The following is a 26,214-nucleotide window of genomic DNA, read 5'->3' as shown; positions in this document are numbered from 1 at the left end:
CGTGCCTGTTTCCTGCTCTTGGGCCTCCTCTGCCGGTTCTGAAGAATCCGTTAACATCTATGCTGTGGGCAGACAGGCGAGGAGACAGGGAAAATAGCTTGTGTTCATTTCAGGCCCCATTCGGGGGGACTGGAAGGGGGATTGGTGTTTGCCAAATAGAAAATTTAGGGGGTTTAATAGGCAAAATAATAAATGTTATTTTCTACTGTGCGTTAAAACAATACAATGAAGAGCAGAAAGAATGTTCGGAAAAGTCTCCCAACGTAGCAGCACCATTAGGTGCCTTGGTGTCTGAGTACCCCAGGTCTGGAATTGTAGGCTGGGGTTGATATGTATGGGTAGAGCTGCGGGGGAGGGATGGAAATGGAATCGCAGACAACTTGCAGTCAGGCAGGGCTGTGTGAGGGGGGCCCTGTGGAGTAGCTGGAGGTGGAGGTGCTGCAAACTAGGAATGAGATGTATTGGTAGAGCTGGGTGTACGTGAAGCTTGCACGATGCCTGTCCTCTGAGTCAGAGCTGTGCCCTTCGAACGCCCAGAACAAGGTAACCCTTCAGTATTCTGCAACGGATCTACTAAGCAATTCTCCAAAGGGAAAACCTGAACATCTGTGCAGTGGTGGCACCAGTGGCAGATTAACAGGCCTGTGCCCAGGGGCTCCGGCCAATTTTGGGCCCCCAGGAGTGCCAGAATGTGTGTACAAGGGGGAAGGGCCATCAGCATTGGGACTGTGGCCCCACCCCTGCTCCTCTTCTTCCCCCCGAGACCCCACCCTCTGGCCAGGCTGGAAGCCAGAGCTGGGCTGTGGTAAGAGTTGCCCAGGGAGCCTGAGCTGCCGTGGGGAGCCCCAGACCTTCCACTTTCCCTGGGTGGGGTGCTGGGGTGCCCAAGAACAGGGCCCAGTCCATGTGCCCTTCTCAGGGCAAGTGGAGGGGGCTCCCCACAGTGGCCCAGGCTCCCTTGGCGGCTCTTACCAGGGCCCAGCTCTGGCTTCCAGCCTGGCCAGAGGGTGGGCCCTCGGGGGGAATTGGAGGAGCAGGGGGCAGGGCCCCATGGGAGGTGTGGCGAGCCAAATGTTCTTTGTGCCCAGGGCCCCAACAAATCTTAATCTGCCTCTGGGCGGCGGGAGTGTGACTGGAGCAATGTGAGCCACAGATAATGGGTGACTAATAACAAAACATACAAAAGACAATGCCAGTATTCAGTGAACCAGAGTAATATGTTCTATAGCTCCCGAGGTATCAGTGTTATTGGGGATAGTGACAGGACACAAATCAGTCACAGTTTTCTGCATGATTGAAGATTGATTGATAGGCAAAGCGTTGCTTGTTCATTACAGAGATACGGGGACACCGTGCTGCATGCAAGCTGTAGGAAAAGAGATGTGGAAGTTACCAAAATCCTAGTGGAGTATGGAGCTGTGGTGGATTGCCAGAATGTGAGTATAAAATACGCAAAGCTTGGTTTTGTGAGCACAAGTTTTGCCTTTGCTATCATCAGAGCTGAGCAGAGTCCCCCAGTAGCTAATCAATTGTAAAAACAAATGTTGCTTCTCTCTCTTTGTGACTCCTTCGTGTTTGCTTTGTACAAATACTGGAGTGATTAGGTTTTACTAGCATGAATCCTCACAAGAAGCAAGTTTTATGCTCATATTTTATGCAAATATTCCTAAATATTTGCTAAAAATGAATTTCAAACTAGGTCTGGTTTTAGTTAGAGCTGTGAGGATAACAGATTTTTCAGTTCACAGGCAATTCCGAAAAATCAGGGAAGGAAATAGTTTTGGGTAAACCCAAAAACTATTTTAATAAGATGTTTCAGCAAATGGAAAAGACAAAAAAAAAAGTTTGTTTCTGGTCAAACAAAACATTTCATTTAGACAAAATGGAAACATGTGGTTCCAGTTAAACCATTTTACATTTTTTTGATTCTTTAAGAATATTAAAGGAAATTTTTAAACAAAAAGTAATTTCAGACCCCAAAATGGAAGAGTTTCATTTTGAAAATGTCTAAATGCATTTTTTGTAGAATATTTTTGACCGAAACCATTCACTAAAATCAATACGAATTCATAAAATGTTTCAATGTTGCCAAATCCACATTTTTCACTGAAAAGAGGTTTCAGGCAAAAAAAAATTTGCCCAGCTCTAGTTGTAATATTCAAAATCTGTGTAGTATTGGTTAGTTACATAAGTCATCCAATCACAGAACAGAAAGAATTTCATGTGATTTATGTAACAAACATTCATTGTGAATGATTCCTATGGGGGACGGCATAGGATAAATTCAAGAAGGTTGTGATCTGCTAATGAAAGCTCAAGAAACCAATCATTACTTATGAATTATTTGCTCAGTTCTATAGCCTACAACCTCGGATAACCAAAGACTTTGGGGAAAGATTGGTAGTTATCTAATGAAAGGTCAAGATCAAAATGATATGCTGAGTATGATATACTGAATGGTCAGTCCTCACCATACGTGCCATTGGAAAGTCAGTGCTACTGTTAGTATCCAAGAGAGGGCAAGCAGAATCTGCCTCCCCCCACCACATGCTGTCCAAGTTGTAATATAACATTAAATTCAAAATTATGTTCTTTGATATTAAGGTAGAAGTATGTTCAGAGGCAGGGCATTCCCAAGGCTAAGTGTGTTCCAGCAGCATGACCTTGGTCACTGTGTACTTCCTGTCTATTGAACACAGTCAATAATACTTTAAAATTTACCTTTAAAAAAGAAAACTGGAATAGAAAATACTACATTTCGGCTGTGTGGTTGCTAGATATTTCAACCTTCATGTTGCACTAGCACTAAACGGCGGTGGTTTATATATAATTTTCTGAATCCAAAGCAATCCAAAGCTATTGCCTCTGGCGGGGGGGCGTTCACAAACTCTATGTAGCTTCACCAACGGAGTTTAAGTTCCTGAATCCAAGGCATAAGCCAAAGGTTCTTCAGCTTTTCAGCCTTCTCTCCTGAGAAGCTTTTAAACTGTGAAGGCTCCTGGACTTGCAGCTTTAACTTGAGGGTTCTTAAATCAAAAGTTCCTTGACATGGAAGTATTCAACTAGCTGAGTTTACCAGCTCATTAATAGACTAAATTATCCTTTAAAAATCCACCCTGTAAGCGCATGCATGCTGAAAATGAATTTAATATCGATGATAGAGATATTATGAAATTAGTGATGTTAAATGTTTGCAGCTTTAATACTGAACTAATTTTCTTCACGCTTATTTTCAAGTCTCCCTGGCCATGGCGGCACTAGGAACATTGATACAAGTCAATTAGCAACAGAGCAGTTGCATCATCACTTACCAACAGTGTAGGTGTGATGCCCGCCATGTTGGCATCATAATATACTGGTTGATCGAACCAGTGACCTCCGGAGTTAAAAGCCTGAGTAGCTATAGTTTGAACTAAAGAGGCAAGGCTCCCTAGCCAGGGCTGAAACAGACTCCTATCCTCTGGATCAGGCACAGAGGTTTTCCCGTCCTGCGAATATTTTCGAGAGTTCAAAATTTGTCCTGTCTCGAATTGGGATGAAAAGTCAAAATCTCAAAAATGTTCACGAACCAAAAAACTTGCTTTTTTTAATTTCCATTTGGGGTTATTCGAAACACTTCATTTCAAAACATTTCAATTTCGACTTTTTTCACCGTTTCTCCAGTCTAATTAGCTTAAACTAGAAATCAAAATGTCGTTTTGTCCCTAAAAGTCGTTTTGAAACAGAATTTTCCATTTAGGAAAATGTCCAAATGAAACATTTCAACAACTCGGAAACATTTTTCTCAACATTTTTCCAAGTCAGGAAATTTGTTGAACCTGACCCTGTTTCACAAACAGTTTTGGTTTTTATGAATCAGCGTTTTTAGATGAAAAATTCCTGACCAGCTCTCCTCACCAGGGGGTTACATAACCACTAAAGTAGACAGGACTCTGGAGTTTTTGACCCTGGTTTCAAAGTTGTGGGACCCCTGTTTCATACGGCTTCCAGGGTCTGTAATCAAATGGGGATGATCGAAGAAGTGGGGTTGTTATTCTTCAGCCGTACAATCTTTGTGTGTGTGTCTCTCTCTAGCTACGCTATGGGATTGAATCCTTCTAGCACCACCATTGTGAAAAGGGTCTAACTATGGTTGTTACCAGTGCCGTTTCACGTAGTGGGGCTAAGAGTCAGTGAGCACAAATGAGAGGGGTCCATCACTCTTGTCAGGTTCACAAAAGTCAGGGATTGAGGCAGACTCTGTGGTTAAGGGAAGCGTGTTACCAGCTGGGGGCCAATAACCTTCCCCCAAATTATTTGTTCTCTTCCTTGTCTTCTTCTCTAATAAAGCCAAAGATGCAGAAAATAAGGAAAACACCTGTTCCGAAGAGCTGTGCAATCCTTTGCGAGGTCCTTTCAGGGATCTCAGAAGAAAATGGTCTCTGACAAGAAGTTTATTTTGCATTAAAACTTTCAGGACTAACTTAAACAGTCAAATAAACAAAGCAATTTTGTAGAACTGCAAGGCCAAAAGGTCCTGGGTTATTTATAAAGGGCCCTTAAGTGAATTAGGCAAAATGCCAAGATAAATCTAGTCTGCTAGCATTCCAGAACCAGGCCAGACTTAGCACTAGCACTTGTCAGCTTTGTGCTGAAATATATTGAAAGGCCCATTAGAGTTCAAATCCACCTTCTCCTTCCAGCGTTTGGCAGAGTAAGGAGGCTGGTTTTAAAAGGAACACGTTGATTCGAAGGACAGGTTCCAATGTACAATCCCGTTTACAAACGTACTCATTAGAAATGGTTCAAATGACCAGTCGAACAACCCCTATTGATCATGTTCCTCTTTGGCAGGAATGCAAGTGCCATTTTCAGTTCTATATTTTCCCCAATAGTTGATGCTAACAACTTTTATCAGAATTATGTGGTTCGGTGGTTCTCAACTGTTCCACGCCAGCACCCCAGCTTAGCTAAGAAGGAGAGCGGACCAAATTCAGTGATTAATCCTGGTCACGTGCCACCTGAGGCACATGGTGCATATGCTAAGAAGACCCCAGGTTACAGCAGAATAGATTCGGGGACTCCCTTTTATCTAGCCATAAAGAAAGGGAGGGTGGACAAGACCCGCTGAGACTTGTTCACATACCTAAATTTAAATTAAAATTAATGGAGATATCCTAGCTCCTAGAACTGGAAGGGACCTTGAAAGGTCATCAAGTCCAGCCCCCTGCCTTCACTAGCAGGACCAAGTACTGATTTTGCCCCAGATCCCTAAGTGGCCCCCTCAAGGATTGAACTCACAACCCTGGGTTTAGCAGGCCAATGCTCAAACCACTGAGCTATCCCTCCCCCCCATGGAGTTGAGGACTTGTGACCTAATTAAACACAGTTCATTGGGGTGGCTTCTGAATAGATGTAACTGAGCGGAGAGGTCCACTGAAGTGTATGCTGGAAGCTCTAGCACACCTACTGCCCAAGGAGAGTCTGCTTTAGTTGGAGTGGTGGGACCTGGGCTTTTGGAGCAGAAGGCACCAAGTTCCATCTGTAATTACGACCCAGGAAGTCCTCAGCAGAGGGTCATAGATTCTTTATATAATAAAATAAAAGGAAAACAATGGAAAGAATTAATAGGAGCTGGTCTCTGTCAGTGTCACAGTGTACTGGCTTTCGAGGCATTGAGAACATGGGAAATTGCCCAAGGGAAACCACGAGAGTAGGGGTAGATGGTTATCTTTGGGATAATTCAGGGACCATCTTCTTGTTCTGTGTTTGTACAGCATGTAGCATAGTGAGGTCCTGGCCCATGACTAGGGCTCCTAGGTGCTCCGGTAATACAAATGATCAGTAATAATTCAGAGTTGATCTGCCCCTTGTTGAAAGCCTGATCCAAAGCTCATTGAAACCAATGAGTCTTTCCATAGGCTTCAGTAGGCCTGGGGTGAGAGACCCCCGCCAAGAGACTCATGTCAGGCTGAGAGATTGTCCTGCCTGAGCTGCAAATTCATCCTATTTGCTGGAAACCCGTTCTCTGTTTGCACACTGCAGGAGCTGGGTCTACCCGGTTCTGGAACAGTGCTGCATCTCTGAAAGCTGATCCGGCTTTGTTTAGGCCAGACCCTGCTCTCCAGACAGCAGCAGCCCCATCGCTACAGGAAGCTGCAACCTCACTATCTCCAGGCGTGGTACAGTGACATGGGTTAACCTGGTGATGTCACACTAGGAGGTGAAGCTTTTAGGGCAGAGGAGTGATGCTTTAGTGCAACACAAGGTGGCCATCTCAGGTACCCAAATTCTCCTGCCCAGTAGGTTATCTGCTTGGGCTAAGGGTGGAGCTGCTGGGCAGCTCAGTTACGCTACACCCAGGACGTTCTAATGCCCTTTGTTTTAGGATGAAGGTCAGACTCCTCTACATGTCGCTGCGTGGGAAGGCGATGAAGCCCTGCTGAAGTTCTTCCATCACTGCAAGGCCAATCCTAACGTAGCAGACAAGGTGTGTAAAAGGGGGTGGGGAGTGGGAACTGGCTGACTTAGGGAGTGCTTATTGGGACCGCAAGTCCCTTTCTTCTGCACTTCAGTACCAAACTGAGAGGTGTAATAGACGGGTGGATGGATGGGTCAATACCGTCAACCAACAGCGCATACAATGTGCAGCACTGCACCATCAGGGTAAACTGCCATTGGCTCATCCCGAGATGGAGACACGGTTACTTAGACATGCCAGAGAGCTGATTAACTCTTTACAGAGCATCCTGAGGGCCCTGTTTGGGTAATTTTGGGACAGCTAGTGGTGTGATATACCTGTGAAACTGGCGGACACAACACGACTCCTTGAGAGGCACCTTTGATTATAGGGCTGCTGGTGTTAATGGCCTGGAAGCCCTCAAACTTGCATCTGCCTCAGCAGGCAGACAGTCCAAACCAGGAACTTCCCTCAACTCATTAAACTGCATGGTGCTGATGCAAGTGGCTCGTCCTCCTCCCCTCCCCCATCCAGGCAGGCAGCAGCCCTAGGCAAGATAAGGGAGAAAAGACTTTCAAGGGCCCATGCCAATCAGCCCAGGAGAACAGCCTTTCCCCTCTTCAGTAAGGACCTGTCTTTTAACTGATTCAATTCAATGAAGACAAAGAGGCACGAGTTGTTGAATGAACTGGTTGATCGTTCATGCAGCTGACTCTGCATACGTCACTTGGGCCTGGTCTACACTGGGGGCGGGGGGGATCAATCTAAGATACGCAACTTCAGCTACGAGAGTAGTGTAGCTGAAGTCAACGTATCTTAGATCTACTTACCTCGTATCCTCATGGCGCGGGATCGACGGCCGTGGCTCCCCTGTTGACGCCGCTTCCGCCTCTCACCCTGGTGGAGTTCCAGAGTCGACGGGGAGCATGTTCAGGGATCGATTTATCGCGTCTAGACAAGACGCGATAAATCGATCCCCGATAGATCGATCACTACCCGCCGATCCAGCGGGTAGTGTGGACATACCCTTGGTTTAGCAGTGCTGTGTGTTGTGGTGGTTTAAACAAATGTTTGGGTGGGCGGTAGTGCTGGTAATAGGTTGGCACCCTTGGCAGGTTGAAGTCATCTAGCCAATGAGCAAGTACCCCAAGAACAGCAGCCATGCCAGTTTCCCCCCAACTTCCACAGCTTCCGATCCAGGCTTACCCTGGCTAGACAAAGTGTCGTAGAGGCAGACGTTGATCCGTTCCAGCTGAGGGTACGTTCCGGTTAGGCTTGCACACAGGCTCTCTCCCTCCCAAGCACACATTACACTTGCAAAGAAATGCCGGCAGCTCCAGCTGCTTCTCTGGAAACGCTGCTCTCTTTGATGGTTGCAGATGGACCGGTCCCCCTTGCACATCGCTGCAGAAAGAGGCCACACCAATGTGGTGGAGTTGCTGACGGAGAAGTTCCACTCCAATGTGCTAGCTCGCACGAAGGTGAGAGACACACCCCACGCACCATGTTCCTCCGAGTAGCAGCTGAGCGTACGGGCCAGAGAGGACCAGGACTGGTACCCACTGTTTGGTTGCTACTCGCAATCTTGAGCTAGACAAAACTGGCTTGGAAATTAGGCCCTTGTTGCCTTAGTTTGGAGCCACACAGCCTCAGCATGTCTATATATATATATGGAGATATACCTATCTCATAGAACTGGAAGGGACCCTGAAAGGTCATTGAGTCCAGCCCCCTGCCTTCACTAGCAGGACCAAGTACTGATTTTGCCCCAGATCCCTAAGTGGCCCCCTCAAGGATTGAACTCACAACCCTGGGCTTAGCAGGCCAATGCTCAAACCACTGAGCTATTCCTCCCCCTGTCTAGTCACACGCAGTGCTGGGAAATGAAGTGTAAAGCCAAGGAATAGGCCGGGAATTAGCCAGCTTTCTCAGTCAGGGCAGTGCAAGTGCATTTCTTTGCCAGGGAGCTGGTTTGTTCAAAGGCGTTTGGGTTGTGGGCACAAAGGTTGCAAGGCTCTAACTGGAATCCACGTGGCAATGTGACGTGGGGACACTTCCGTTGTAATACACTGGCTGCGCATGCTGCCCTCTGGTGGTGGCCCATGGAGCGGATAAAAGCCCTGGTGCCAGCTGATGAGGATTCGCTGTGGGAGAGGCCAGTGTTTGGGCTGATTTTCTGTTCTATCCCCAGCACTGCCTGTGTCCGCTGTAGCTGTGATGAACATGTCGCCTGTAGGCCCCCAGCCCTCATTGTAATGTCAGTCACAAGCGACACAAGTGCCGGGGCATTATGACAGCAGCCCAGAAGGTCCCGTACGCCAGAAAGAGCCTATTTCCGGTGCACAGGTGGCAGGTGAAAGCAGGAGACAGCTCTGGTATAGGAATACTACACTGATGAAATTGGAGGGAGAGAGGGAGATGGGGCTGGGACATTAGGAGGGGAACGGGAGGCAGGGTCCTTATCTGACCCACTCCACCTTTGGGACTTTTACCCGGCTTCTTGCCTAGCCCAGAGATTCTTGTCATCCTTACTTGCTGCCCATCTTTGCTCCCTGCAGGACGGCAGCACCCTCATGCACGTTGCCTCCGAGCATGGGCACCCGGACACCGCTCTGGCTTTTCTGAAGAAAGGAGTCCTACTGCACATGCCCAATAAGGTAACCCAGCACGGAGAGTCAGGCAGGGCCAATGTCAGCTGCTAGAGCTGCTCCAAAACGTCCGGCTGAAACTTGGATCCGGGGGGCTGGAAAACGCCTTTTCAACCAAAACAGAAATGTTCATGAAGGAGATGCAGTGGTGATGTAGCCGTGTTGGTCCCAGGATCTTAGAGAGACAAGGCAGGAGAGTTCATAGCTTTTATTGGACCAACTTCTATTGGGGAAAGAGACACGCTTTCAAGCCACACAGAGTTCTTCTTCAGATCTTCGTCTCTCGAATATCCTGGGACCAACAGGCCCTGAAGCAAAGCTCTGTGTGGCTCGAAAGCGGGTCTCTCTGCCCAACAGAAGCTGTCCAATAAAAGACATTACCTTGTGAAAAAATATCACGTGGGTTGAAATTTTTCAAAAGATTTTTAAAAAGCTTAATTTCAGTAGAGGGAACCCCTCTACTGAAATTATTTATTATTTTCCCTTGCTGGAAAAAATGAGGGAGTGGAAGTTTCCCCCCTACTTTCTCCCCTTCATTTCTAACTGGAAAAGTAAAAATTGAGACAAGAGAGGTTTATTTCCCACCAGCCTAGCAACTTATGGTCTCATAAACCATCCCAGACTGTAGCATGCCTGGGGCAGAAGCCATATATCAGATATGTGAACTGTGTGGCAGGGCTCCACTCAGCTGTCACTGATTTAATTATGTGGCTTCACAGAAGTCATTTAATAGCACTCTGCCTCAGTTTCCCCATCTGTGAAATGGGGATAATAATTTCTACCTTTCTCCTAGGGAATGGTATAAGACTCACTGTTTCCAAACATGCTGAGATCCTGAGTCCCAAGATGCTATAGGAGTGCAACTTGTCTATTAAACTGTTTCCATTAAACTGTTCCCACCTTTACTGCTGCATCTTTCCTTCCCAGCTGCCTTCTTAGCCTGGAGTTGCATCTGCTTTATTGAAACTGCATTTCCAGTCCCAATAAACCTTGCATAAAACAGGCTAATGTTGGGGAAATATATTCACCTCTGGCTGTCCACACACTCCTCCCCCAAACAAAATGATATTTTGGGGGAAGGGAGAAAATTTCACTGAACATTTCAAACCCAATGAAAAATGTTCACTTCTTCGTACATTTTCCCTACCTTTTTCTGACGAGCTCTGGAAGCTGCCGGGTGTCTCACATGCATAAGAAGGGTGCCAGGAGCAATATTTCAGTATCACCAGGACTTGATTTACGGAACTGGCAGAAGTTTTTTCTCATCTCAACACAAACTTGCATCCAAATTTCGATGACAGTCACCCCCAAATTACTTTCATAATCCCCCCTTTGTTTCCCCACCTAGCTTTCTAGATTCCCGCTTCTCTTAGCCACAAAGAGCCAGTGTAACCCCCTGACCCATGTGTGTTGTGTCCCCCATCTCATGCCTGAGCCACGGTGGATGTGAGTCTGTCACAGCCCCAGCTACACAGAGTGGTCGTACCAGCTCCTACGGCACAAGTGATGCCCCAGCCCTCTGGCAAACTGATTCGCCCCGCCCACGGTAAGGTGTCAGAGTGGATGTAGTGAGTGCGTGCTGAAAAGCCAAGTGCCAAGGGAACCGGCTGCCTCTCTTTCAGAACGGGGCGGTCTGCTTGCACGCGGCAGCCAAGCGGGGCCATGCTGCCGTGGTGAAGGCCCTGCTGCAGAGGGGGGCAGAGGTGGATGCTCGAACCAAAGAAAACTACACGGCCCTGCACCTTGCTGTCCAGCACTGCAAGCCGCTGGTGGTACAGACTCTTCTGGGCTTTGGGGCCCGGGTCCAGCTCAAGGGAGGCAAGGTAGGGCCGAAACTTGGGATGTGATTCTTCCTTGCAGGCTGTGTAACCTTAGTTCCTGCTTTCTTACTTCCTCCGCTGTAACAATACCGTGGTATTCCCAGTCCCCCCCAGGCACCCAAGTGGGTTGTGTTTTCGATGCCCTTACCTATTTCAGAGGGGTACAGACTGCCAAGTGATCAGGATCTTTGGGGGCTCGGCTAGGATTTCGTGCACTGCCACAGTGCTCTGCTGCGTCCAATTTGCGCCGATCGGTTTTAGAAAACCCGAAGGCTACTCCAGGCTCCCTCTGAACCCAGTTGTAGTGTTGTTGCAAACGTACACCAGGTGGCGCGACAGCACCACCTGCCAGCAGCGTTTTCTGCGCCAGGAAAGAACGCCTAGGAAATGTGCCTGGGCTCTGCAGGGACTGGCTAACACGTTCCCTCACCAGCTGGGGTGTGTGAGCCCTGAACACACAAAGGGAAACTCGTCTGAAATGGGGCACCCTGGGATGGATTGTTGCTGGCTGGGGGTGGGGGGAAGTTATCAGTGTGTACCCCAATAGAGCTAATGGGACCTGTACAGACAGCTCCTCTGGGCTGGAGATATTCCTCTTTATTTGTATGATGCTGGAACAAATAGAAAGATGCTGTACAGATCAGTTAAGCACCACTTCCGTGGGACACAAGAGCCGCGAGCCGTACTGTAAATGCTTATGAGGGATGGAGGTTGTTAGGGATTTATAACAAGCAGTGACAGCAAAGCCCCTAAGAGCGAGATCTAGAGGTGGTGGAATATTCTCCCAAGGGGAGTGGCAGAGGCTTTGTAGCCAAGAATAAAAGATAGTACCGGGAAGTATATTTGCGATACAGAGGTGAAATATACGTAGTCATTAGTATTGTGACCCACGACCTAGAGGCCTGTAAAATATTCAGCTGAGCCACACAAGGCTTAGGCCTGAAACAGGTTGGCACCACTATCCTGAAAGATAACCTGGTGCCGATACAGTGCAAGATCACAATAAAAGATGTGTTAAGTGCCAAGGTTCGGGAAACCATGCAGCAACAGACTGGAAAATATGCCACAATGTACCAGTTAATACCGCAAGATACCCGAAACTAACATTTTGGGGAATTTTCTAATAACCTCTAGTTACTAGGGTAACTCATTGATGTAGATGTTAATGACAATAAGGGGGTAGCCACTGAGAAATGGGACACCCGTAAATTAGTGGGGTGTGGAAGTCTGGATAACTCAGGATAAAAGGTGTTGTCAGGCCTGTGTGCTGGCTGGGGGCGGGGGAGACACGTGAGGAGATGCCAGGACGCAGAGCTGGCGCTAAGCACAAACAGACTGAGCAATTGCTTAGGGCCCCAAGCAGCTCAATGGGGTCCCCTATTAATTATGTGTTGGGGGGCAAAATATTCCTGCTTAGGACCCCAAAGGGGTAGCCCTGGCACTGCCAGGACGACAGCCACAAATTATGACGACAACAATGGGACAGACAATGACTGACGCGCCAGGGTTCTTCGGCAGGAGATGTGTGTGATCAGTCATAAAGCTAAAAACTGTATCTGCTGCTGGATTTCAGTGGTTTGTGGCATTGTTTATCTGCATAACAAAATTGTTAATAATGCCCGTGTAATTACTTGTGACGTTTCTGGGTGTCACTGGCGCCTCCGTGTGCTCCTGGGGTCTCTCATTCTGACGATACTGTGAATAATCGACATGGGAGACATTTAAAAGTAGCCTCTGCAAAGCACTGAAGAATGTGGAATCCGACAAGTTTGAGATGGAAGGATCTCTTGGATTATCTAGTCCACACGTGCAGTAGGCAGCAATCCCGCCATGGCCCAGACAGAGCTTTGCCATCTCTGACAGAGCTGGGACTGATTTTTTGGTTCAGTGGCCAAACCAAAAAATCAAAAACAATTCCATTTAGTTTTGTTTTCCAGGTTTTTACCTTTTAAAAAAATGTCTCTACATTCAATTGAAGTAAGATTCAAAAGGGAAAGTTGTTTTGAATTGAAAAGTCAGAACATTTCATTTCAAAAACTTCCCAACAAAACATCTCAACTTTTTCAGAAAATTTTTGTTGTTGTTTTTTGCGACCAAAACAATTAGGCAAATTCAACACAAATGTGGAAAATGTTTCAGTCGATCTGAATCTACATTTTTTCACTTTTAAAAAAAAAAAGTTTTCCTTGAAAAATTTTGCCCAGCTCTAATCTCTGTTTTGTTGCGATTCTCTTTGGTTTAATCCATGCAGCTCTCAGAAACCAGGCTATAAAAAGCAGGCTGAAACTAGCAAGGTAGCCATGGGGATCTTGTAGGTAGGGAGATGACGCTAACCTTCATCAGTCTGATCCTCACAATGACAGAAATCCCTAGTGGGTTTGAAAGCCTGTCAGATAAAATAGAATTGCAATTTATTTACTAGTTATGAGGTTTTATCTTGGAAAGAAAGTGCTAACTGGGTTGGGTTCCAGGTGGTGTAAGAGCTTTATACATTCACCTTTGACTTCTGGATACGTGAAATCATATAAATATAAACCAAAGCCACCAGGTCTGGGGTTTTAGAAGGGAAAAGAGCTCCTCCTACCTTGATGATGACTCCCACGAGCCTTGAGGGGAGGGTAAGGAAGGGTTGACTGATTATTGTAGACCAGTTCGGATTTCAACGTGGCACTCCCATGCCTTGCAATTGACTGTGGTCTCTGCACCAAAACATCTCCCGAACTGATGCAGTGTCATGATGTGAGATGTCCTGCCATGGTGTGGTGATGATGCTCTAATTCTTCAGTGACATCATCACAACAAGGGCCGGATAAAAATCGAGCGGGGGGAGGAGGAATGTGAACATTTTCTCAAAACGAAATCAAAATTCAGAACATTTCTGCCCATGGCTCAATGACCTTGTGCCGTGGGATGAGGTTTGAAAGTGGCAGCCCTAGAGCAGGGGCAGGACTGGCTGTCAAGCAGAAGAGGTTCATCCCACTCAATCTGGACACTGGAGCTAGGAGAGACTAAGAAGACTCCAGGTGTCCCGGGGAGACTGAGATTGACATCATGGGCTCTGAGGAGTGTATGAAATATACCAGGCCTGATTCCACCTGGCTTTGCACCTGGTGTGCTGGGTGGGTGTGAAACCTACCCGATCAGAAGGGCAGCGTGTTGCCCCCATGTTGTGCCCCCTTGCACAGGGGTAAGCGATGACCCAGGGTGCCAGACAGCAAGGAGGCTCAGGTTGAGTGGATGGGATAAGAGAAGCCAACACCATTCCACAGGGCTCTGAGTCCTCGTCTGTGTCTCCCTCAGGCCCAGGAGACACCTCTGCACATCGCAGCCCGCATCCGCGAGGGAGAGAAGGTGGCGGAGATGTTGCTGAAGAGTGGCGCCGACGTCAACATGGAACAAGAGGTAAAGCATGCGGCCACATTCCTGGGGGCAAAGAGGGAGGGGCTGGATCTTGCTGGCACGTCACTCATTTCAATGCTGCGCTTTGGCTGCAGAACGGTGAGACGGCCATGCACGTCGCAGCTCGCCACGGCAACCTGAGGATGATCAAGGCCCTGATCGAGGAAGGAGGGGAGCTCACCTTGCAGTCCAAGGTAGGTGGCCCCCAAGGCAGCCAAGACATACTCGGTCTCTGCCACATGTCCCAGGAACCTTCTGTGGGAGAGACCAGGATCAAAAGACTTGCCAAAGCAGATCAGACCGTTGGCCCACCAAGTCCCAGATGTTGCCCCCTCAGGAGTAGCCAGTACCTGCATGTGTACTGAGCACTTGCTCCAGTGCACCCCCCGCAGCTGGGACCAACCAGCCCACGGTGGGCCGGAGATGATCGTTTTTGCAACCTCAGTCTCCTTCCATTGGGATTTATGTCAGAACTAAAATATGTCTGAACATTAACATGCACAAAGGGTTAGACCAGTCTGTCAAACAAACCCGGATTGCTCATTCTTTAGCAGTTATGAGGCCAAGGAAAATAACCAGGTGATGGAGTGAGCTGTGAATACATTGGCCTGTCTCTTCTGGCTAGCTGGGCTCACACAGGAATTAGGTTTTAAGTGTTTCAATGAGCTCGCTGGTCTCCCACTCAGCTCTGTCGCTCCCCTCCGCGCAGCTGGGTCGGACTTGGTTCGATGAGCGGTGTCTGATCCGGGGAGACCCCAGGGCTGGATGATGGAAATACAAAGCTAGGTGGGCAGGAAGCCTGGTCCTGCTTGCCCTGCTAGGCTTAGCTTTTGCCAGTGTCCTCCGAGCCCCATTCGCAGGAGCATTAAAATTCACCCCCCAAAACCAAATGCACCCAACTGCCTTCTGGTTCGTGGAGAAAGCTGACCTAAAAAGGCTTGTAGCCCTTGGGTTTGTGCCCTTTTGGCTTCTCTCTGGTTAGAAAGGCAGCCTGAAAGGGTTGGGCGTTTGCTTTTTAGGGTCTGTTTTTAACCTTCGAAATATCATGAGTATCAGCGCTGCTGCGCCTTGATTTTTGCTGGAAAATCTCTTCAGCGGTTCAGAGCATGTTCACTGGGATGCAACTAAACAGGTGGCGGGAGGTGGATATTTAACGAAGACTGCCTTTCTCCAGACTGTTAATTAGCTATTGACTAGAAAGAGCTGCTGTCAAAAACGAGCCAGAAAAGACTTTGAAACAGTCTCTCCTCCTCTCGATTGCTCAACGTTACTCTCTTGACTCTTGTGACGTGATCATTTCTGTAGCTGTCCAGTCACCATAGCGTCTTGAGGGGCAGACGAAACCCGTGGAAAAAATAAATAAGGGAGCTTGGGGGACTATTCAGGATTCCTTTTCCCCTCACAGAGTTTTGTGTGTTTTTTTTAAGGGGGGCATTAGCCCAGTATTTTGAGTTTGTTTGTTTTACAGGTCGCTTTTACTGCCTCACAGCTAGAAAGGCAGATGTAGCAGAGATCAATCCTGCTTAGCGCTTGGGTGTGGAGCCAATAGGAAATCCCTTGTATAGACTCAGTAACCATGTTCATGCTAATGATTGCTCAGCCTGGTGGGGGAGAGTCATAGACAATGATCCTGAAACTCAAAGGACCTTAAATTTCAGGCAGAGTCCTTAGCACTTCTGTACCATGTAGGACACCATCCACAGAACAACCTCTATGGTACACACTCGAGCCATATGACTCTCTGCACTGTCAGTGGATGGCTGAAGGGAACTGGGAGCTTAAAGGAATGGGGTGGTTTATCCCCTTTAGGCTTATTCGGGCTATAGACCTTGAAGTGCGGAGGCTGAATAGGGAGGAGTTTAGAGTCAGGCTTGAGGGATGTGGCTGGGTCAGCTGTCTCCTCGCCTGGCACGTTCATTCATTTCTGGGTGGAGAGAGGGAATTGTTTTATATCGTGGTGGGAGATGGCGTATGCAGTACCAGAGGCAGCCCTGGAAGTGAGGCAGCCACCCATCTTAATGTCCCTTTCCTGCCGGCAGGCCGGAGAGTGCCCCCTACACATCGCAGTGCAGCACTGCCACCTGCCCATGGTGGAAGAGATCCTCAACTACCTGGCCACAGAGAAGAGCCACGCAGAGGCCGCCGCCTGCGTCAACCAGGAAAACAAGGTGACCAGGGGTAGAGGGAGGGGCCTGTATGTGAAACAGGCCCAATGCCTGAATGCCTGGGGATGTGAAACAGAGCATGCTATGTACGTGGGCGGGGGGGGGAGGGGTGACATGGTATGGGGGAATGAACTCCTCCTAGCTAAGCCACAGAAACACCTCTCAAACTTGTCACCCTCTCATGGGGAGAACCAGAGGTGCTCGCATTCAATCGGTGACCCTTTCCTATGGCGAGGCAGAGGGCTACATGGCAGAGTCCATGTTCGTCTGATGGGCACCGGGTGAGAATGGCAACAAGCACCCCGTGCCCACCCACAGCGTGATGGATAAGGCCACAGGACTAGGCCGATAAACTGGGCATCAACTCAATTAGCAAGTGGCATTGTAAGATGGCTTTATTTATAGGACCCTCCACGTCCTCTGAAGGCTCCCTTCCCACCGCTACCCTCCATTGGGATGTCCAGTCCCTTCTAAGGCTGGAAGGTGTGGAGCAGAAAGAGGCTTTTCAGTGGTGGTCCTAGAAACCACTTCTAGGGTCTGGGTCCACCCAAACTGCCACACTCTGCCCAGAAATCCTCCCACCCTTTCTCGTCCCCTCTCTTCTCCTCTCCTCACCAAACTGTGCTCTGGTCCTGATCCAAAGTCAATGGAAAGACTCTCATTGACATCCGTGGGCTTTGGATCAGACCCTACAACAGTGGATCCACCCCCACATTCATACTGAGCTCGTTGGAAGGCTTGAGGCAGAAGGGCAAACTCCTGCTGGGCTGGAGCCCCTCTGTGGCGAGATCAGTGACCTAGCAAGGAAAAAGGCCGGTTTTGGCTAGCACTCATGAACATGGGAGAGCCTTGAACTCAGGGTAGGATAAACTGACAGTAGCCTCCATGCCGGGGAGCTGTAGATGAATAGGGAAGGATTGGAGGAAGTTGGCCAGATTTCCTTGTTCGCAGGGGATGGTTTCCTGTGCTTGCCCAGGCTCTGTGCCCGAGTGGTTACAGAACAGCGCTGTGTGATAGCGCAATCAGAGGCGCTGGGTGAACATGCTGCTTTGCTTGTGTTTTGGCTCGTACCGTTTCGCAGGCAGGGGAGACACCCCTCCACCTGGCTGCTGCAGTGAAGAAGGACATGGTCCACTTTGAGGAGGAGGAGACCAAGATCATTGCCATGCTCATGGAGTACGATGCCGACATCTCCCGTACCACGCGACTAGTACGTACGAGCCTGGGGCTCCTAGGGGAAAAAGGCTCAATGGATGTATGCCATCACTGTTGTTGTTATAGGCATATGGGCCATCTCCCGAGCTCCTTCCAACAGACTGATCAGAACTTCAAAGTTAGCAAAGTCGGGGGCATGGGTTTTCCCAGACCTATGAAGCTGGAGTTTATTCTGTGTCTTGTTTGTCCTGAAGGTTCCTTGCAGAAGGGTCATTTACTCAGTGGGCTGCATGGGGAGTTATTGGCAAAAGTGCCACTGTCCTTGTGAAAGCAGCTTATGTGCTTAGCTCTCTTGAAAACTAGCCCCCCCGCAGTCGCTTGGATACGGCTTGGCTTAGCTGTCAGACTTTAGAAAATAGTTACAAACAAAACTGTATGTTTATGACACACATTTATATTTCTGTGCGTCCGGATGGATCCCAAAGCACTTCCCCCATTATAGATGCACCGCCCCACAGAAGCGCAGCCCCCTCTGAGGTGGAGCACCTCAACTGGAGAAACAACCGGTGCAAAGCATGCTGCACCATAGTGGAGAGGAAAGAGTTTTGGTTAAGGACCCCAGAGCAAACCCTTCCCTTCATGGTCTATGCATAAACAGGCAAGACATTTGTTTTTAAGGTGTCCCCAAAAGTTCTCCTTACTCTTGAGCGGGTGGGTGGCAAAGTTGTTCAGGCTAACGGGGTCCATGGAGAGAGGTTTCTCAGAGTCTCTTTGGTTGTTTCTGTGTTGCAGTCCCTTGAGACCCCTCTGCATTACTGTGCCCGTGTGGGCAATGCGGATGTCCTGCTGGAGATGCTTAAGCACATTAACACCAGCCGAATGCAGCAGACCATTAACAAGCAAGCCGAGGTATTTCTGTTCTGGGCTGGGACCTCATCCCCTGCATCTCTGAGGGGAGCATTTCCCCAGCAGGAGCAATGACCAGAATAAAGCTTAGCTTGGGAGAGTTCAATTGCAATGTAAGCTAGGTGAGGGAGTTCTGCTCTGCACTGAGCAACCGGTGCAAAAATCTAGACCTTGTACCCTTTCTCACCTTTAACTTTGAATGACCAGGGAAATGGTAAATAGCCAGCATGCCCTGATGATGCGAAATCCTTCCCAGCTAGGCGAGTGGCAGGCTATATTCACTAGTCAGCAGAGAGAACCATACCCACTAACCATAGCTAACCGCATGGTGCCTTGACTCTATAGTTCCATGGGATGGTTCTTGGGGTATCCAGAGCTTTGAGTCCCCTGCTTACCCCCCACCTGCAGCATGCGAGAGTCTGGCTTGTAAGCTCCCTAACAACACCGGCCTGTCAGCCACCCAAGCACTCTCCTCCAGGCTATGCCTCCTCTGTTTTTGCCTGGCAGGTTAACAAGAGGTGAACCCCAGTCCCTGAGTCCCCTGGGAGCATTCCCCTGTGACACTCAGCTCCTGACACTGGCTGCTCAGAAATCCCAGATCCTCTGCACCCAAAGGAGCCATATGCCCCAGGTCACCAGTTTTACCTTTAACCACTGAAATAAAGAAGTCTCTGATGGTGTATTGACTTGGAAAGGTCGGGGGGCGGGTTGGCCCAGGGGGATGGTGATGGGCTGTGGACTCATTTGCCCCTAGGCTGGGTGGGTAGTGGTGAAGAGTCATTGCCATCTGCTGGCTCTTTGGCCGACATGGAGTGAGCTGGTGGCCTCAGTCCCTTTCTGAGGAGATGGGTGGCCATATCACAGAGCGACCGGCACAGCTGGTGTTAACTGACAACCATCCCAGAAGAGAGGGCGGAGACTTACTGGATGGTGAGATTGAGGTACCATATGACTGCCAGAGGCGGGTCCCTCCAGAACGCATCGGCAAGGAAGGTGTGTGAGGAAACTGGTGCTGCCATTGTCTGTGCTGTACCCATCGTGTGGCTACATGGAGCTTCCGTCACTGGGGCTGCTAGTCCGGCCCCTTTCACCACCACTGAATTAACAGCATTTCTGAACCTCCGAGAGTGCTGACTCTCCAGGGCTGTGACAATAGCAGGGAAGGGACAAAGAGCTAAGCAGGCCCCGTCTCTCCCTCCCTTCTCTAGAATGACTGGTCCCCGTTGCTGGTGGCAGCAGAGCGAGGACACACAGCGATAGTGAAGATCCTGCTCCAGCACCACGCTCGTGTCGATGTCTTCGATGAGGTAGGGGACTGGCGCCTCCTTGGTATCACCACAACCCTAGTTCTCAGAGGGGGCGTGGCGCTCTGTGTGCGTGCAGGGGCTGTGGGAGAAGGAGGTATGGCTGAGGTGAGCTTAAATAAGGTATTTTACACACAGCATAATACAGTTTAGCATTCCATTACATCTCCCACTTTAAGTTCTACATTCCTACTGTGACGTTGCAGTCTATATGATTTTATAAAAATTTGATAATGAGTGAATATAATGTAACTGGGATATGCTTCATGCAAAAGTTCTCTTGTAAGGTACCATTACAAAGCTTATTGTCTACGGAGTGTGATCATCCTATTTGTATAAAGGTATCACTCTTGTATCTGAAACTAGAAATATAAAATATAACTCTGAGGGCCTATTGTAATTATGCAAAGTGTGGGCCATTAATGGTGGTTTGGAATCTTAATGGCTCCCATCAACCAGGACAATTGACTGGATGGCTCTATTTGCAGGCAGGCCTTCCTGTGAGTCAGGCTGGGAGGAATGAAAGCTTGGGGTCTTACAGTGACATGTGATCATGTCACATGAACTGGAATCCATCTTTAACCTGGTGCTTTTCCAGTGACGGGGGCGGGGGGACGGTGGAAACCCAGAGGGAGTTGGGCATCTGAGTGTTAAAGACAGGAACACTTCTGTTAGCTGCTTTCAGGTAAACCTGCAGCTTTGGGGCAAGTAATTCAGACCCTGGGTCCCAGTACAGATCCTTGGGGGACAAAGCTATTTATCTCTCTCCTTTTGTTTCCTGTCTTTTAACCAGTTACTGATCCATGAGAGGACCTTCCCTGTTATCCCACGACTGTTTCCTTTTAGCCTTTTTATCTGATTTGGCTACTCTCTTCATGTCTTGCCACTTTGGAGACAGATTTTTTTCCAAAGTTGGAGCAGTAGTTCTGAGTTGTCTTCCCATCAAGAGCTGTGCTGGACTATATCCAGTAGTTGCTATTGATGTTGCTCTGTAAGTCAGAAGAGCAAGGAATGGATCTTCCTGCTGTAGGATTTTTTTGGCTGTCTGTACTGCTCTCTCAGTCTCTTCTTCGCTTGTGAGTAATGTGGACAGCTAGTAATAGGATCAAAATCATATTTCATTGGGAATGATTTATGTTCTGCTGCAGTGAATTGTGGTCCGTTGTCTGTCATTAGTTGTTCTAGAATACCGAAATGAGCAGAAGTGAACCTCATTTTCTCAATAACTCTGCAACATGTTATGTCTTCCAACTACATTATTTCTACATACCCGGGAAAATTGTCCACAACTACTAGGTAATGATGTCTTCTGAATTCACATACATCTGCAGCTAGTCTCTTCCAAGGTCTCCCTGGTAGGGGTGTTATTATTAAAGGTTCCATGTGTTGTGTTTGATCTGTTAGTTATGCAGTGTTCACATGCAGTTACTTTATTCTTTGTGTAAGCAGAGTCAGGATGAGCTCTACCCTGACATCTGGTGGTGAATTATGGCGAGTGTGGAAAAGAACTCCAGGGGCTGATCTTATTTGCATAGGCACACCCACTCGCCAGGCAGGAAACACAGCAACTGAAAGTGGTTACTTTGGCTGGTGTGGGATCCCCAGTTTCTCTATTATTGGGGCAGGAAGAATAAAGTTTTGTTACCCTGATTCTGTGAATCAAGGCCAGTGGAACTGTTGTATGACAGAAGGACTGAGTGAATCCGTCACCATTACCTAAGTAGCATTTGCTTGTCAAGGGGCATGGGTTACAAAACCCAGTGAATTGAGAGAGGATGGGGATAGGTATTTGTACCTGATGGTATGGGCCCCCTCTGAGGGTCCAAAACACCAATTGCACCACCTCCTCTCTCCACTGTGGAATATCAGAGCTAACTTTGATTCCCTTAGGAGTCTAGTTACAGGCTGCTGAGCTGAATTCACTTTGGGCCAATGGTGCACCAGCACTGGGGCTCCCCTACTACGAGCTGAAATCACTATGAGTTGAAATCACAAAAGAGCTAAAGTTACTAAGAGCTGAGATCACTGAGGCTGTGTTAAATAGTGGGGGAGCCTGAATTGCTAAGCGGCTGGCGGAGCAGTTTGCGGGGACGGCTGAAGGAGCAGCTAGCCGAGTGGAGCCTCGTGGGGACGGTTGGAGCAGAGCGGAGCTGAGCGGCTCACAGGTCGGTGAGTGGAGCAGAGCAGCTGGAGGAGCAGCTGGCAGAGCGGAGCCTTGCGGGGACGGTTGGAGCGGAGCGGAGCGGAGTGGAGCCGAGCAGCTCACAGGTCGGTGAGCGGAGCAGAGCAGAGCAGTTCGTGGGACGGCAGGAGCGGCTCACGGGACAGCAGGTGGAGTGGAGCGGCTCGTGGTGAAGGCTGCGGCGGAACCCCCACGGAGAGGCGGCCGGTTGGTCTCGGATCACGTAAGGTGCCCCTTAACACCCTGCGCCCCTCCCCCCTGAACTCTGGGGCTGCACTGACCAGGGACAGAGACTTTGGGGGGTTGTTGGACTTTTGGGACTTTGGTGATTCTTGGGTTGCTGGACCCAAGAGACTTTGGGGTTGTTGGACTTTTGGGACTTTGGTTGCTGGTTTCAAGAACCAACGGGAAAGGACACGGCCCAATTTGCTGGGGTGGGTCTTCGCTCATGGTTTGGTCTATGAACTCTAGTTGTGGTGTTTTCCCAATTTTATGCTGATGTCGTTTACCTCATGTCATTAAACATTTTCTGCTACACTCAGACTCCGTGCTTGCGAGGGGGAAGTATTGCCTCTTAGAGGTACCCAGGGGGGTGGTATGTAATTGTCCCAGGTCACTGGGTGGGGGCTCGAGCCGGTTTTGCATTGTGTTATTGAAACGGAACCCCTAGATACAGAACCCGGCCCTTGTTGCTGCCAACTTAGATGGGCAGAAGGGTTACATTTGTCCTTGCTGATGTCCAGCTAGTCCTTTTACCGAGCGTAAAGTGACTGGAGGAGCATGAGGTCAAATACACATAGCTCGTTGGCTTGTTCATAACCCCCACTGCCTTAGAACTCCCTTCTCCCAAGAAGCCTTTTCAGAGTAGCCCACCCAGGGGAGCAATCTAAATCCCATACCGGTCATGAAATAAACTTTATTCAAATGCAATGAACAAGAAACATGCGAAGCAAATACCGTAGATGATTTGCTCTGCCTGGAAAAACTATGCGGCCATCTTTCCAGCCACTGTCTCCTCTACCCCTTACCAGCTAGCTGGGCTTTCAGACTAATTAGTTTGTAAGCTCCTTGGGGCAGGGACATGGTCTATAACACACGGGATACCTATGATGCTATATACATGTATAGGGATTGTTACTCTGCAGGCAAATCTCTGTTTGGCGTCGTACTGTTCTGGCCAGAGAGGGTATTAAAACTCTTTCTTGGTGCAGTAAAGCTACTACGATAATTTCATATGCTGCAGACACCACACAGTGACCACACAAACTCTGACACCTGGGTAGTGGGGACTAGAACCCATATCCTGCAGCTCCAGAAGCACAGGCCTCTAGCATTTGATCTAAAAGAAAGCTCCTTCAGCTGCTAGTGGTAGTAAGTTCTATGTGCTCTGTGGAGTCCAGCCATTGGAGGGCAGTATCTATCTAAGGGCTTGTCTACATTACCCTCTGGATCGACGGGCAGCGATCGATCCAGCGGGGGTCGATTTATCGCGTCTAGTGCAGACGTGATAAATCGACCGCCGAGCACTCTCCCGTCGACTCCGGTACTCCACCAGGGCAAGAGGCACAGGCGAAGTCAACAGGAGAGCGTCAGCCAACAACTTACCGCAGTGAAGACAGCACAGTAAGTAGATCTAAGTACGTCGACTTCAGCTACGTTATTCACGTAACTGAAGTTGCGTAACTTAGATCGATTCCCGCCCCCCTCCAGTGTAGACCAGGCCTTAGATACTTACTTGGTTCCCATCGCTCTGGTATCTGAGCATATCACAACCCCCTCTGAAGTAGGGCACTGCTATTATCCCCATTTTACAGGTGGGGAACTGAGATGCAAAGGGTTTGTCTACACTGCAAAACAAACCCATGGGAGTAAGACTCTCAGTCTGGATCAACTGACTCAGTCTCAGGACTCTCACTCTTGGGCTAAAAGTAGCACTGGAGATGATCAGGCCCAGGCTTTGAGACCCTCTCCCCTTGCTGGGGTTCAGCCGGAGCTCAAACCTCTGCACTGCTATTTTTAGCTCCACAGCATGAGCCCGAGTCATCTGACCCAGGCTCTGAGACTCATTGCTGTGCAGACATCTCCAGAGAGAGTAAGCAACTTGCCCAAGGTCACGTAGGAAGTTGTTGGTAGAGCAGGGTCTTGAACCAAGGTCTCCCGAGTACTATCTAGCACCCTAACCACTAGACTGTTCTTCTTCTTATCAGTCCTGCCTTTACACAGACACACACAACACTTGCTTGACTGCTTTGACTATGGCCAAAAATAGTCACGCAGTGATGGTTTCATGGCAGAGTATTTCTAGTGTCCGGAGCACACAGGAAGGCCCTGCGAATGGGAGGTGATTAAAACCCATGGTTCCAGTGGCCCATCTCCGCAGCGGCTAGCTTTATGGCTTTGTTTGCAGCACGGGAAAGCAGCTTTGCACCTGGCCGCAGAGAACGGCCATGACCAGATTGCAGACGTCCTGCTGTGGCACAAGGCCTTCGTCAATGCCAAGACCAAGCTGGGCCTGACACCTCTTCACCTCAGCGCTCAGAACGGCTACAACCATTTAGTCAAGCTCCTCGTGGAGACTCACCTGGCCAGCATTGATGCTATGACCCTGGTAAGGAGTGGCTTATAGGCATGACCAAACTGCACGTGGGTAGGAGCTTGGCTACTAAGGCGGCTTTCTGAGTGGAGACGATTGCCGAGTGAAATGTTACACAGTGAGCAGCCTTCAGAGTCAAAGGGATCAGACCAGTACGCAGACAGGGTTTAGGCTGTATCAGATTAAGTTGTAGCTACTTATGCTCACCATTACTGACTCGCTGTTCACCCTGTCCTCTGCTCCTTTATTTAGTTTATTCCCTGTTGTGTCATGCCACGTGCATAGACTGTTAAGCTCTTTGGGGCATGGAGCATCTCTGTGTTATGTGCGTACAGCGCCTAGCACCATGGGACACCGATCTCTGATGGAGGCCTCTAGGTGTCCCCATACTATACTATTAATACATAACAATAGTGGCAAAGAAAGCCGTAAGGGACCAGCTTTCTAGGCCCAAACGCTGTGACTGGCTGAAACCAAACAAAAAACTGCCAGATGTCAGGGCAATTTTAAAGAAAAAGACACATTTTTAAGCAGTAGAAACCCAAAGGGCTGCTAATGCTGATTCAGAAATAGACGTTTTCAGTCTGACCCAAACAGGTTTTGGGTGCAGGTGCACGGATGGACATGAAACCCTTCTGTAAGACTTACGTAGCAAGGACAAAACTAAACCCACTCGTGAGCCTCTGAGGGATTCCATTAAAAGCTATCCTCACAGGGCTTCCGTTAGATACTAATGGCCCAAATTCTCTCCTTGGGCCCTTTGCCGACCCTACTTCAATCACAGCTTACATCTCGTTAGGAATATTTGTTCAAGTTTTCAGGTAGTAAATAAATGGCTCAGGTGCCCAGGCCCAGCGGTGAGGAGGCACAGAGCTACATAAAAACGGCAAAAAGGGCCTTGATCGTACCACCAACCAAGCCTGCTTCCTTCCCAAGGCCAATCGCTGGGGTGCTTGGGATAAGGTTAGAACTTCAATAATGTGAACCTCTGTCAAGGCTCCTCGAGGGCAGGGGCAATTACCAAAATAAAGGCTGCAATGCTAGCGGCTGTTAGGAACAAATGTATCAGCTATGTATGCACACCACCCTCGCCCTTGGTAAAAGGGCCAGAGTGGTGTAAAGGGGCCCTAAAAGTCCCTTATCTGGCTGGGGGAGCAGTCCCCTGGTGCAGGCACTGTGGAAGACGGTTGTAAGGCTGCCTTTCGAGGAGGATCCCCCACTCGCAAACCCTGCCGTAGGAGGTGTGCAAGAGGCAGGTCTGGGAGCCGGAGGGATGTGTTAAGGGTGGTCCCACAGTATACAGTGCTGAGGAGACTCTAGGCAGTGTGATGGGGAAATGACTTAGACTAGCTCCCATGGCTGTTATGCTGGGAGTCTCTCCATTCCTTGCAGCCAGGGCCGGCTCCAGCAAGCAGGCGCTTGTGGTGGCCAACGGAAAGGGGCGGCACGTCTGGCTCTTTGGCGGCAATTCGGCGGCGAGTCCCTCAGTCCCTCTCGGAGGGAAGGACCTGCCGCCGAATTGCCGCTGAAGAATGAAGCGGCGGCGGTAGAGCTGCCGCCGAAGTGCCGCCGATCGCGGCTCCCCCCCCCCCCCCCCCCCCCC

The 26,214-nt window shown here is 49.0% G+C and overlaps 1 protein-coding gene across 1 annotated transcript in view; it reads left to right on the top strand.

The window, feature by feature from the left end:
* The window catches only part of LOC112110587 (serine/threonine-protein phosphatase 6 regulatory ankyrin repeat subunit B-like), a 78,244-nt gene that overhangs the window by 25,936 nt on the left and 26,094 nt on the right, over positions 1-26,214 (top strand). The window contains exons 6-17 of the mRNA XM_024205656.2: positions 1,338-1,436; positions 6,368-6,469; positions 7,819-7,920; positions 8,998-9,096; positions 10,710-10,910; positions 14,208-14,309; positions 14,402-14,500; positions 16,346-16,474; positions 17,553-17,681; positions 18,419-18,535; positions 19,741-19,839; positions 24,426-24,626. Coding sequence (XP_024061424.2) covers positions 1,338-1,436; positions 6,368-6,469; positions 7,819-7,920; positions 8,998-9,096; positions 10,710-10,910; positions 14,208-14,309; positions 14,402-14,500; positions 16,346-16,474; positions 17,553-17,681; positions 18,419-18,535; positions 19,741-19,839; positions 24,426-24,626 — 1,479 coding nt within the window. The remainder of the gene's footprint in view (positions 1-1,337; positions 1,437-6,367; positions 6,470-7,818; positions 7,921-8,997; positions 9,097-10,709; positions 10,911-14,207; positions 14,310-14,401; positions 14,501-16,345; positions 16,475-17,552; positions 17,682-18,418; positions 18,536-19,740; positions 19,840-24,425; positions 24,627-26,214) is intronic.

The sequence above is a fragment of the Terrapene carolina genome, unplaced genomic scaffold (assembly GCF_002925995.2).
Source record: "Terrapene carolina triunguis isolate 2854851 unplaced genomic scaffold, T_m_triunguis-2.0 Scaffold58, whole genome shotgun sequence".
NCBI classification, from domain to species: domain Eukaryota; kingdom Metazoa; phylum Chordata; order Testudines; family Emydidae; genus Terrapene; species Terrapene triunguis.
Note: the sequence above shows the minus strand (reverse complement) of the source record. Positions and strands in the feature narration are given on the sequence as shown.